The sequence below is a fragment of the Hydractinia symbiolongicarpus genome, chromosome 12 (genome assembly GCF_029227915.1).
Source record: "Hydractinia symbiolongicarpus strain clone_291-10 chromosome 12, HSymV2.1, whole genome shotgun sequence".
NCBI classification, from domain to species: Eukaryota; Metazoa; Cnidaria; class Hydrozoa; order Anthoathecata; family Hydractiniidae; genus Hydractinia; species Hydractinia symbiolongicarpus.
In genome coordinates this window covers 13,337,227-13,350,933 of record NC_079886.1, presented here as the reverse complement: position 1 = coordinate 13,350,933, position 13,707 = coordinate 13,337,227, and the positions used below count along the sequence as shown (strand labels likewise).

Genomic DNA, 13,707 nt, shown 5'->3' with positions numbered 1-13,707 from the left:
AAACCAAGTTGCTTAACAATGGCGTAAACCTCGGAGAGAAACTTTTTCTAGTAAACTGGAGTTCCTTTAATTGTATTTATGAAATTAAAAGCTTCGTCTTTTGCAATAAATGATTTTTTTTTTGGATTTTGTAACAGAAAGTTATGATTGGCAACGACTGGAAATGACCTTTTTATTGCTATAATAACTTGGCTGTTGTTTAGATTCAGACATACCATGACTGAAAGAGCATAAAAAATGTAATTAAGTCTGTAGGAAAATTCTGTTTATAGTTTAGCAAGCGTTGATGAAAATACTTCACTGGATTTAAGTTAATACTGCAGTCAGCTCTGTATCCAAATTTTTTAGTAAGGAGAAATGGATGAGAAAATTCCCCACATTTTTTATTCATGAAAAGTGATAGAGGTGTCAAAGTTTCCCCTGGTGCAACTACTGCCTATTTAGGTTGTGGAACATTAGATAAAAGAACGCTTTCTAAAGAACCAACCCTAAACTCAATTAATGGGTTACAAAAGTCTTCAATTACACGTTTTCGACAATTTCAGGAATATGATTTTCCGACTGTATTTCAATTGGCATTTCAACAGGTTCAGCTAGAGATAACATATTGGCCGGTATCTGAGCTATATTAATAGCAATATCTTGGTACAGAGAGTTATTTGTTTTTGAGTATTGCAGTGCTGCCTGAACTTTTCCAGGTGAAACAGCTTCAAAGTAAAAACGTGTCCTCTATAAGTTAACTTGAGCTTTAACTTTAACATTACATTACCATCACCATCAATTCCTTGAGGCAATGCTAGTCTATTGGAACATATATTTGTCCTTTAGGCAAAATGGTAAGCTTTTAAATAGAATTCTTCTGGATATTAACACATTTTCAAGTCTGTTTAAATTTTCTAAACAACCAGGAAAAAAATAAATATCAAGTCAATAACTTGTGCACGGATTTCTGACTTTTTTTATCTTATTATGACAAGTGCGAAAATGTAAGACTTTCCATCAGGACTTAAAACTATTCGCATCTATCTCGCATCCTCTTAAGTATAATTTCATGCATGCCAGTACCAACAACAGTAGCAAAACTTACTCACCTTTTTCATTTTTATCTCTTCATGCTCACGTCTTTCTGCAATACTAGCACGCTTTTCACATTTGTCATTTTTAATTCGCTCAGGGTAAGGTGCTCCAAAAATTTTTGCCCGCTTTTCACATTGTGCTTTGTTTTTTTGTTCATGCTGATGTGTTCCTATAATTGCTGCAAGTTTAAAACATTTTTTCACATTTCCTGGTATTGTATTAGCTACGATTACAAGGTTTATGAAATGAAATTCTGTTTTTCGTTACAGAAGATAAAATTTCTGAACAATTTCTGGATTCTATAACTTTGATATACAGTATTTTAAACTGCACATTTGCAAAATCATCAGCAAATTTTAAATATTGACACTTAATGTGCTTCTGTACATCGGTAAGTGATTTAAAAGACAAAAGCACTAAACTTCCATCCTCTGCTAATGTGCCAACTGTACCCCGACTATAAGAATCAATAGTTTTACATATAAAGTACATTTGATATCTTTATAGGTTATTTTTTTATAAATATCGTTGGTTTTTTAAAATGAGCAGGAATCTTAAAAAATAGTCATTCGCAAAATTTTTTATTTTTTGTATCAGGAACTATTTTTAATTGAGCATTGCAGCTATCGCACTTAAATTTATATACGACTTTTGAACGTAGAACCTAAATCGCCAATTCTCGAACCTGAAGAAAATATGACCTAACTTTACGAGATGGTAAATGCTTTAAGAATTTTTTTTCTAAACGAGTCCAAAGCCTCAGTGATACATTCCCTAGAAAAGGCAATACAATAATAAGTTCATGCTTAGAAACAGTTAATATGATTTGAAGAAATGTGTTAATGCAGCGGTCGATAATCTAGAAGGATAGCCATGGTACTGTATTATTATCCAATTATGTTATAGAATTTGTAAAGGTGCGTTCAACCAGATCCGAGTTGGTATGTAATTAAACACCAAATATTTTTGATGTAATATCGAAGTATGTAAGATGTATGTTTGTAAATATGACGTGTATACTCTACTATACTCTAAAATAATACTCTACAAATAATATAGCTCAGATACCGGCCATGTCTACAGAGATTTATGTTTTATATACCCCTAGGCTGTTAAAGCCTTTTGTTCCATTTCATGAACTTTATTTAAAAAACTATTTCAGCGTAAGAAGAATCAAGAGGAAGCTTTGTCTAATCACAATGTAAATAATGAGTAAGTTATAAAGGCCCTTACATTAACGAATTCCAAGAAGATAAAGTTTTCTCATTCATACTTTTGGTTGCGTATTTAGCATTTTTATAACACCGCCAGATGCTTCTATTATATCCATTAAGGAAACTAAGATTATGCTGTTGGAGATTAAAAGTGACGTTCTGGATATTTTTACAGGAAAGGTGGGTTTTATGCCTTGTTATAGTTTCTTTTTTCTTGTTATAATTTGCAGTAAAATATTTATGATATTATATTGTATATAATTTAGAAGTTTTCTGAAAGACATGAACGTTGCAAAAAGCGTGGAAGGGAAAAAAGTAAGTCAGATAACGCAAATGTTAATCGTTTAGAAATAATATATGAAGTCTATCTCAATTACTAGGTTCTTTGAATATATGTGTTGGGTTTTCTGGATTCAGTGATGAGCAATATGAAGTTGTTGCTGCATTTCTCGTTAAAATGTTTGTTCAAAATCATTCATAGTAAGTAATCCATGAACATTATTGTTTGTTTTGTGTTGAGTTGATGGCTCCACAAATAATGTGTTTTTTTAGTACTTTGATTACGTCATGAAAGTTTTGTATCCTGAAGCCTTGGCATTAATCTTCAGCAAGATTAAAAACATTACTGTCGAAGAGGTAAAATGCTCTTCTTAAATTTATTACATAAAGTTTAAAGTTTTAGCACGAAGCTTTTCTAACCGTGCTGAAAAGCTTGCTATACAAATTATCCTTAGAAATTGCAAGAAAAAACTGAATGCAGATAATTGTTATTTAGGCTGACGCGTTGTTATTGTATGGTGGAGAGACCGAAGAGTTAGGAATTGCAGACGGAGTCGACTCAAATACTTCTACCGAGGAAGAAATTGATGATTCTCCATGTGCAACTAATGTCAATTCAAATGCTCCTGTAGAAGACGGACTTGATATTGATGCTTTATGCACAAACAATGTTGTTGACTCAAGTACTACACAGGAGAAAAGACCAGATACTTCTCATACGAATTACATAGGTGCTACGACAGAGAACAGACCGAATTCTACGATCAAGAACAGACCGGATGCTCCCGAAAATTCAAATCTTTCGCAAGATTCCGATACAGCAAAGTACAACGAGTTCGATGCTCCTTTATTCGCAGGCGACGTTGCTTTTTAAAAAATCGACAAAAATCCACTTTGGAATGAACATTTATGAAAAAGGCAACTAAAGTTATTTGCAAAATTTGACTCTTGTAAAAGACGTTCGATATTACTTGTGTGCAAGTTTCTTTTTATTTAATTTAGGACCCGAACCTTGCAAAAAACCTCGTCGTTTCAAAAAAAAATGCCCAATCAAAGATTGTGGTCTTCAGAAAAGGCTAGAAATGTTAACGCGTTATATGAAAGCAGAAGACATATAAATGGAGTCAAGCTCCTCCTATTCGCAAAAAGAACGAACTCAGGAGTAAGCAAAGAAAACCAGTGCTGACTAACACATAAAGAGACAGTGTCCAGTGGCTGGTTGCTTTGCTGTTTTGAAACGCCTTGATAAACATTTAAGATTTGTGCACAAAATTAAAGCTGGCACAAGCGAATACACTGGATATCGTAATAGTGCCCTCCACCTCAGAGGCGATTAAAAAAAGACGGTAGAAAACAGAAGGGACCTCCTTCGAGAAGAATACAATGCAAACATTGCAGACTTTGAAGTGGACAAAAGCGAAGCAATATACTTGCCTCCCGGATTTGATAAAGAGGAATCTCCAAGCTCTGAAGATGGTAAGAGCTGTGATAAAACTGAAAATGCATTGTCCAACGAAAAGTTACTTGAGAAATGCAAAATTTACCTCTTCTGTTGACGGTAGGAAGTTAGACTTAAGAATAGCACAGGGAGCCGCACAGGATGTGCGTAAAATGATGCGTGCTTTGGAGACTAAAGATTTATCCGATTTGCTCCATTAAGCACTGTTAAGGTTATCTGACATCCCTTATGCATTTCTATGATTTTTTAGTTGATGATAATATTCCTTTAACCCTATTTGGTCCGGGATGGGGAGGGGGGCGGATTCCGCCCCCTCCCCCCCCCTCACGGTTTTTTTTTAATAACTCCTGATTGCTGTTATATGGATATGATACTTACTGAGTTTCAACATTTATCTATTAGACACCTGCATGCGGAATTTTTAGGTCCCATATCTTTCAGAGGCTTTGATATTTGCCATCACTCGAAACTCCCCCTAAAAATCTCTATGAAATCCTTATAATGGGGAAAATATAATAAACTCCTGTTAGGATTATCCTTAGAACTTGAAACTTGCAACACAACTTTGTTTCATCAAGAAGAATCATTTTAAATAATTTGGACACGTGACTAATCCGATTTCCCGATTTTGTCGGATTTTACCCGAAAATCGGAAAAAAACGGATTTTCGGGCAATTTTTGGCAATTTTTTATCCGATCCATGTAAAAACCGGAAGATATGTTAAATAACTTTTATTTAGCTTTCAGAAACTTCAAACAGAATGTTAAAATTCGCTCTAGAACAAAAGTAATTATATTTAAGCAGATAATGGCATTTTTAACAATTTTCAATCTTCTGATGACGTCACAGAAAATGTGCTGACGCAAGCAAAAATTTATTGACGCCATTTTGTTCCTTTTATGACGTGCTATATGTGTGCCAAGTTTGATTCAATATGAACAATCCTACGAAAAGTTATTGAGGTACGGCGGTCATAGTATGTTCGAAAAACCCCGGACCGAATGAATTTTAATGTTAATGAATTTTCCGGCGGATGATATTTTACAAATGAAGGTACATTATTGGTATGTATTAAGAATATAACACATATTATAACACATGGCTTGCGTTTTCCTCCCTTATTCATTGACTGAAGTAGATTGCTTACAACTTGATTTGATTTCTTTAAGAATTCGTGTAGTTTAAGCTTGAACTCTTTGGTGCGATTGCACGGAATTAATTAGTGCAATCTGCATGTTTGAAAAAATCTCAATTATCGTTTAGAATCGAGTGAAGAAGTGGTCAAAGTCGTATCTGTTCGGAAACACGAATTCACGAATGGTATTTATGAAAATTCGAATCCGCCAACCCGAAATGTATCAACTACAAAACCTCGCAAGCCTTCTTCAACTGAAGTACTGGAACATCATCCTGAAGTATCAAAGGATGTGACAGACTTACTATTACATTCAGAGAATACCCCAAAAAAGTATTACGATGTGAGACGACAAGAGATCAGTAGCGCACAAGGAGCAAAACATGTTGGAAATCTCTTGCGCTTTGATCAATATACCCAGAAAAAGAATGTCCACCTTCTGTCGCGCCAGAACGCCCACCTACTGCTGTTCCTGAATCACAGCCCAATAGTGTTTAATATTCCTCAGCAAGTCCGAGACGCAAGTGGAGCGATGCAGAAATAGATGAAAAAAAAAACCCTAATTTTTGCAGACAACATCAGAGAGAAATTGGTAACAAAGGATATGATTAGGAGTATGGAAAAAGACTTTGAACGACTACAAGGTTTGCCACTACTAAAGATTTACGACAAGATTCCATCCATATGTCACAGTTCTGAAAATTTAGCTGCGGAATTGGAAACTTTGAGAGATAAAACTTTGTCAGAAAAAGTTAAGCGGGTGATTCCACAAAGTGTCTTGGAACATGATCAAGATATTTCTGATGATTTAATTCCGCCTTCAGTTTCAAGTTCTTCACTCCGAAATCAAAAATTATTTACCACACAGAAGTAGAATTAATTAAAAAAACTCCGTGTGGAGATTATCCAAACAGGTCCAATTAGCAGAAGTAGGATAGTCGGTGCTTTAGATGAAAGTAAGGATGGTCGACAACTTTTGAATAGTTTTTCTTTTGATTTGATATTTAATCGCGTTAAATACGAACGAAGACTAAAAAGAAAAGTTTGTAACTAACCCTTTTTGTGTGTCTGTGTACCTAACCTTTTTTACGCTGTTTCTTGATAAAGATATCCTTATTTATTAGAAACCTAGTTGTTGTTGACTTCAGCCCTGATTGTTCTTAAAAAAATTTTGGCGAGAATTTAATTTATCGGATGCTGAAAAGATTTAACTTTGGAGGGAATTTTTTTTTGTCAAATCTGCTTAAGCTTGTGCTTTTAAAATGCTCTGAACGTAATTTTGTGCTTAAATTTCTTCCACGTCAATGAAATAATAGCGTACTGATTGAACGAAAAGAGCAACAACCATTTTAAGATGAAATTTCGTGTGGTGGTTAATTTTAAAAATATTCAAATAATCGCTTATATTGATTGATATTGTTTTATCTTTGTTATTCGATAGTCACAAGCTTATCTTTTGTGCCCTTGGTACAGCACCAGCACTTTGTAAAGGAATCATATTTGTGAAAGTGGTACATCCTTAATTGGTCACCACATGTTAAAATTACTGGTGCTCACAGTACTTGGCATTTTAATGAAATGATTGGTCGATTTTTTGTTTGCAATTTAATTACAGACCCAATATGTCGTTGTTTTTGAATCACGAAGCTAACAAAATATGTTCACATAAGTGTGTACCCTACTAGCTTATTTCATGCTTTGCGGGATTTACTTTTACAAATAGGGTACAAGAAATAGATTTATGACTCGATAAAACAAAAAATTGGCAAGGATGTTTTTTGATAAGCGATTTTAAAGATAAACTTCCGCATGGAATAATCCGATGAAACATTTTTTCAGGTGTTATTTTTGCGATTCGTGGCCAAAAAATGTTTTTAGGTGGGACTTCATTTTGCGACTATTGTGAATATTTGCCATTTTGCAAAAATAAGACATGTAATAATTAATGCCACAAGATTTAATCTAGCGTCAATTGAACTGCTTTAGGTACAAAATATTAGGTGTTAAATACAGGGAACGATACAGAGAAGCTGAAAAATAAGGTAATCTCGAATAATTTAAAATTAATCGACCTTATATTCGTGAGTTGCACGTCCAAACTCTAAAAATCTAGAAGCAAGTAATGGACATTTCCCAAATAAAACAGGTTTTTGAAAACGTTCCAAAGGAGGCTACTTTTTGCGTTGTAAAATGTTGCAAGGCTTAAATTTGTCGAATAAACAAGAAAACCATATTGCAACAATTGAAAGCGTTGATGTGATAACAATCAGCTATAAAATTCTAATCGGATTACTTCTTTTATCTGGAATATTTTTTAGACATGCTTGTGCGTTATTTATTTTAAGTATGCAGATCAATACTTACAAGGTAACCAAAAATTTGCATTAAAGAAACTCTTGAGTAAGAATAGGGAAAACTTTAAAATGTAAAGCACATAAAAGGTGCGAATTACAGTTTCTGATCATCTTCGAAAATCGGCGAAGATGCATTCATCACAGTAAATGTTCGACCATTAAAGTTAACTTTTATGTTTCCTCGATTTTTTTAATGTTGAATGCTGACCTTACTTGGTGTTCCTTCTCAGTGGCATATTTAAAGAAAGAAAACCTGCTTCCGGGTCCGCATAGCAGTGAAAAGTGTGAGGGTAGCTCATCCGCGGAAGAAATCTGACACAAAATTTCGGAATTTCTCAGATAGCAACAACCACAACATTTCTCTTCACAATGTTTAATCCTATTTCGATGAGTTGATGCATAATAAAATGGAAGAATTCGGGTGTAATCAAACTTACTTTTTTTGTTTGTTATAATTGTGAGGTCCCCTATTAATAAAAGAGAATCACGTGGTTTGCTTCATACAAGATTTTTTAATAAAATTAAGTCTTCTATTTTTTGCATCTTTGTAAGGACATTGTTCATCCATAATTTTAATAATTTTGAAAAAATTGTTGCTGTTTTTTATCTATGAAATGAATATCTCCAAATGGGGACTTACTGATTGAATTTTAGGAGGTGTGTTCCCGCTTTCCTTCCGAAATTGCTATTTACCTTTGTTTGTTTTTAATAAAACTTTGGTCACGCATTTAGTTAAAAATGGACTATATTCATGCGAAAATTTAGAAGGAAGGGATGTTTTAATCAAAATTTATGGCGAATCAAGTTTCTTAGTTGTAACTTTTGAGATAATTTCGAAACGCATAAACGGTGTTGGATGAGAAAACAGTTATTTTTGCTCGATTTTTTTGTAATTATTGAAAAATAGTCATTTTGATGTGACATGAGCCAACCAAAGAGTAGGGGACTTTTACAACATCCTTACTCTAAATATCATTTTTAAAGTATTTTTTTGTGGATTCATATCATTTAAATGTTTTGGATGAAATGTTTAGACCTTGAAGTTTAGCGATCCATGAATTACCACCACAAATTTGCCTTATTGTCAAACATACAGCGTCACTTTAATTTACAGCAAATGGGACAACAAACAAGCAGTTGGACACTAACAAAGCAAAATTCTACATTTTAGCCCCTTTAATTAAAAGTTGAAATTCATTACACTAATGGCAAACAATCTAGGTCACTTGAGAAAGTTAAACATTGGATGCAAAATGATAAAAAAAACTAACCTTTATATGCATACTCCAGAGCACAGGCAATTGTAGTAATGTCCATTTCAATAGTTCGTGCCCAATTCTCCACATCACCAAGTTCTTTTAATAACTGATTAAATTTCACCAGCATGGACGTCCATTGCTGTGTTTGTTTGGAAAATTGTATCACATGTTGTTGCAAATGTTTAGCTTCTGTTTCAAGTGCACGTTGGTTGTTGTAAGCCTTCTCAACGCTAGATATAAACACAGAATAATGAAACATGACAATTAAACAAACGAACAAAAATAGGTGACAAATGAAAAAGAGTCTTGGTAAACACGATTTTGGGTATTAAAAAGAAGGAAGTTATTTTGAATCCTTCCCAGTAAAGAGTTCCTAAAATAAACATAATGTAGCTAATAAATGCCATGACCAAAAAAAACTAACAACAAAAGAAAAAGCTGCAACAAAAGAAAAAGCTACAGCAATAGCGAAAGAAAAAACCACGGCCATTGTCATAAAAAAAATTGTGGTAAATGTCATGGTAAAAAAAAACTACTCGTTTTTTTTTTATCTTTCGCACATTTTCAAAAAATAGAAGCGAAACTTCAATGGACCTGAATTTATTAATTAACTCATGTTTTAAATAACTCAATATCGAAAAAAAGACAGTTTAAATAAGGAGTATTATTAGTGCTAGTTATTAGCAAACATTTTGTAAATTAAAACAATTTAAATTGTTCAAGTCCTAAATTCTATTTTTTGAACAATTTCTGACTCATTTTGCCCACGAATCTGCCATTATTTGTCTAGGGAAAAAGTTATTGAAAAACTGACTTCATCACATTTGCGGGTCAAATGTTCTCTATCTTTGTGAAGAAAAAGAGAATGAACTAAATATCAAATCCTAAGAAATGTCCTAGAAACCATATTTTAGGACCGTTTTTGCTTATTTTGCACATAAATCCACCATTTTTGAGGCGATACGATATTTTCTAAGAAAAATTACTTCTTCACTTACTAGGGTCTATTGTTCTCTATTATTGTACATAAAGCCAAAAAAAACTACTGATCCAACCCTAAAAAATGTCCTAAAAACCATATGTTAGGAACGTTTTTGCTCATTTTGCACATACATTTACAGTTTTTGAGCCAATAAGACTTTTAAAAACAACTAACTGACTTTGCCACATTTGAGGGCCTAGTTTTTTTTGTCTTTGTGCAAAAAATCAAAAACCAACGATTCAATTCTAAAAAAAGCTGGTAACGGACAGATGCATGGGGACACATTTCAATTTATAGGACCTCACCTGTACCAGGTAGGGAGAAAAGCTGGTAACTGATGGTTGCACGAACACACGTCAATTTATAGGACCTCCCCTGTGCCAGAATTGTCCAACAAAATATTTTAATACATAGATTTTTACCTGTTTAAACTAATACAGATGAACAGTTTTATCTTTTAACAAAACTGGCACATTTACATGCATGCGTAAATATTCTTCATTTTCTGTTTTTCTCATTTGTTTGTCAAAAGCACACGATCCTACACATATTTCTCATCAGCGTTTCCAGCTCTACACAGAATAGGCAACGGATAAATAATTTTCGCCTGGGACCAAATCGGGTTAATTTCCCAAACCTTGGTCCCCAAAGTCGTTTCGGAATGAGCAGGTTGATGACGTCATCACAAAATCTTTTAACTACAATATCTCTGCAACAGTTCGTCAAAAGTACATAATCCTATACATAATCAGCATTTCAAATTTTTTACATTAGTGAGACTTTGCTGATGCCATCGAAATATAGACAGACAGACAGACAGACAGACAGACAGACAGACAGACAGACAGACAGACAGACAGACAGACAGACAGACAGACATATTGCTTTATTTATAGTCGTTAATGTACAAAAGATTTAAAATATATTAATAAAATATACTAATAAAAAAAACAAAAAAAAAACTAATAATATATAATAATAAAATACCATTTCTCTAGTAGGATCAATCTAGCTTTTTGGCTGAAAAACATGAAAGACTCTACTGGAGAAGATGATTGGTCTATTAAGACTAATTAAAATCGACTGTCTAAACGAAAAATTAAATAAATCCTAAATTAATTATGTATTCTGCACAGATCCGACATTTGCATTGGAAAGACGAAAATTCGCCTATAACTCTACAGAATTTAACTAAAGACTCTGCAGATTTGATTTCATCAGGAAGAGAATTCCATAATTATATCCAAATGATTGCAGCCCATATTTTGGAGATTGCACTCTAGATCTAACTAAAGCACTTGATGACCTTAAATTGTATCCAGTATCATTTCTAAACTGAAACACACCTTCCATGTAGGAAGGATTCAATTTCCATTTCGTTTTGTAGACCTCTTTTAGTAATTGTCTACAATGTTGAATATGAATACTTTTCGTAGAAGAAATGAATTCCACTTTAGACTGACACCTTGCCCTTTTTAAAACTCTATCAGCCTTTGAAATAGATTTTGATTTTGAAATAGATTTACAGAAATAGATTAAATTCATGTGGCGGTTCTATTTTTAAAGGCGGGTAATCACCCTGAACGCAACTGTTTTGAGGTGCCTATTTTATTGTAAAAATTGAAAGATATGCACGAGGAAACATTATCCTGAAAATTTTATTAAAAACTGACAACCAGAACATTCAAATGTTTCATAGAAATAGCAAACTCACCCCAATTTCTCTTTGCCTGCAGAACCGCCATTACATTTCATTGCACGAATCATGCGATAATATACGCACGGCAAAATCGATCACATGGCTGTTGGATTCATGCCATTACAGAAAAGATAAATTAATGAGGGAGAGCATCTGTAGCTGTGTTTCCATCGTAATGCTTTTATAAATGTATCAACAAAGTTCCGAACATGATAAATCAGATAAATCAATCGAATTTTCTCTGAAACCAGACTTCTTTGCAACAACGAACTCTTCTTCTTGTTTCTGAAGATAGCTTCACCTCGCTAGCTGTCTTACTTTCTGATTATTTTCCTTTGTTCAAATAGTTAGTCGTTTTCTTATGGAGACATTATCAGATCTAGACAACTAGAATAACTAAATTTTCAGAATTTCCTCTTTTATGCTCTAAATTTAAATTCAACTATGACAATGTGCATTCTCCCCCATTGGGTTTTTTGCTTATAATATGCAATAATCCCAGTCATGCTAATAAAAAAGGACAGAGCGTGATAATCATTAATTATCATAATTATTAACCACGAGACAATGTTGTGATTTTTTTTGTTTCGTTTTGTCTCTGGTCTCCAAAAACAATGGCGAATAGAATAAAGAGAAAATTATTTTTCTCTTCTGTGTCTTTCCAATAGAAACTCCTGGGATAAAATTTCGTTCCATTTTTTGATGCCATGTTTTACAAAGAAAAAACAAGCTCATTTGAAGTTAAGGCCGTTTGTTTACGTACAGTTTCACACGAACATTTTGCGACAGCCCGCTTATTAGACGGGAATAAGAAATCAACAAAATCGTTAAAGTGGCGGCTAGAAAAAAACAACAATAAATTTAAGATATTAAAGTACCATTATTTCCGTTTCTAGTAAGTTTTATATCCTCAAATTTTCAGGAAAAGCATATCTCCGTCTGAACTTTGAAATAAATAAAAAAAATGAATGTGTTAATTTTTTTCGAAAAAGGTGATTATGCGCCTTTAATTGTTCTCGCCTTAGTAGATTTTTGCACAAACCTCATCGATCGAATAATACGAAGAGTGTGTCCGTCTGTCTGTGACAAACAAAGTTGAATATATTCTTTAAAATTTTCTTTAAAAGCGTCTATAACACATCCTCTATAAAAACGTTCTGTAGTTTATATAAAAGTTTCGTTTGCGATTTTAATTGGCTGAACAAATCATGTGATAAAATGAATTGATTTCACTAGTTGGGAATTCAATTGCATGCTACTTTAAATTTACCTTGACAGGTGCTTTGTCATAAATCATTGCACGTAAAATCACAGTTACTTAACGTTGTTTTTATTGTTGTTCGTTTCATTAAAAAAATTTAATTAATCGTTTGTTTCTTTTAAGGTGACTGTAAATCTTTTGAGCATGTTTTTTTTAAATCCCGATTTTTTCAGCGTTAGTTAATCAAAGTATATTCATTCATACACCAATAAAAAGCATTTTTAAATACATATCAAATGATATAAAAATAATTTTAACATTTTAACATTTTAACTTGTAACACCTTACCTTAAAAAAGTGAGTTCATTTACAAAACTACTTCGTTTTCAACTCTCATTCGAAGTTCTTTGGAATCATGATAGATGTATGTAAAAACGATTTTTTAATTATTTTTCACACAGTCCACGTTTTTTATTTATTTTACTTTATTTTATTTTACTTTATTTTACTTTTTCAATATTTTAACTCAAACTATCGTCTTTAAGATGTAATATGTAGAGAATCGTTGATTTTTTGAAGATAAAAAAATAGCTTTTAGATAAACACGTTGGCTTCAGCGCAGTAGCACTCTCCCTTGTAGAGCCTCTGTAGTTTTGTAAAAAAGATTTGTAGATGAAATGTAGATGGTACACGAAAAAACCAACACTACGATTCAAAGGATGTTTTTTCCCAAAACGTTACGTTCTACTTAACGTGATTTTGCCACTGGGTTTGACAATCTTAAACACTGAATATTTTTAATAGCCCTTTACGTCATTTTTCTGTGACTTGCAGAAACAGTACAAGATGGCATGGAAAAAGATAGAAGTTTACTTTGATTTCTAATCAGTCTCCTTTTTGCTGCAGAATTAAATTTTTTTACATTGAGACACGAACGGCGTATTAGGATAACTTGACATTTTTAGAAATGAAAGATTTGAGGTGATTTTTTCCAGATGGTCATTTCTTTTCGGAAAGGAAATATAACAGATTTTTTTATTTTGAAGA

General features: G+C 33.0%; 1 protein-coding gene across 4 annotated transcripts in view; it reads right to left on the bottom strand.

Moving 5' to 3' along the window:
- The window catches only part of LOC130622189 (biogenesis of lysosome-related organelles complex 1 subunit 1-like), a 53,231-nt gene that overhangs the window by 29,182 nt on the left and 10,342 nt on the right, over positions 1 to 13,707 (bottom strand). For 3 of the 4 annotated variants that reach the window (XM_057437625.1, XM_057437622.1, XM_057437624.1), the window contains exons 3-4: positions 8,791 to 9,008; positions 1,092 to 1,255 (exon numbers count right to left, since the gene is read on the bottom strand). In XM_057437625.1, coding sequence (XP_057293608.1) covers positions 1,092 to 1,255; positions 8,791 to 9,008 — 382 coding nt within the window. The remainder of the gene's footprint in view (positions 1 to 1,091; positions 1,256 to 8,790; positions 9,009 to 13,707) is intronic. The other variant, XM_057437623.1, reaches the window with a different exon arrangement.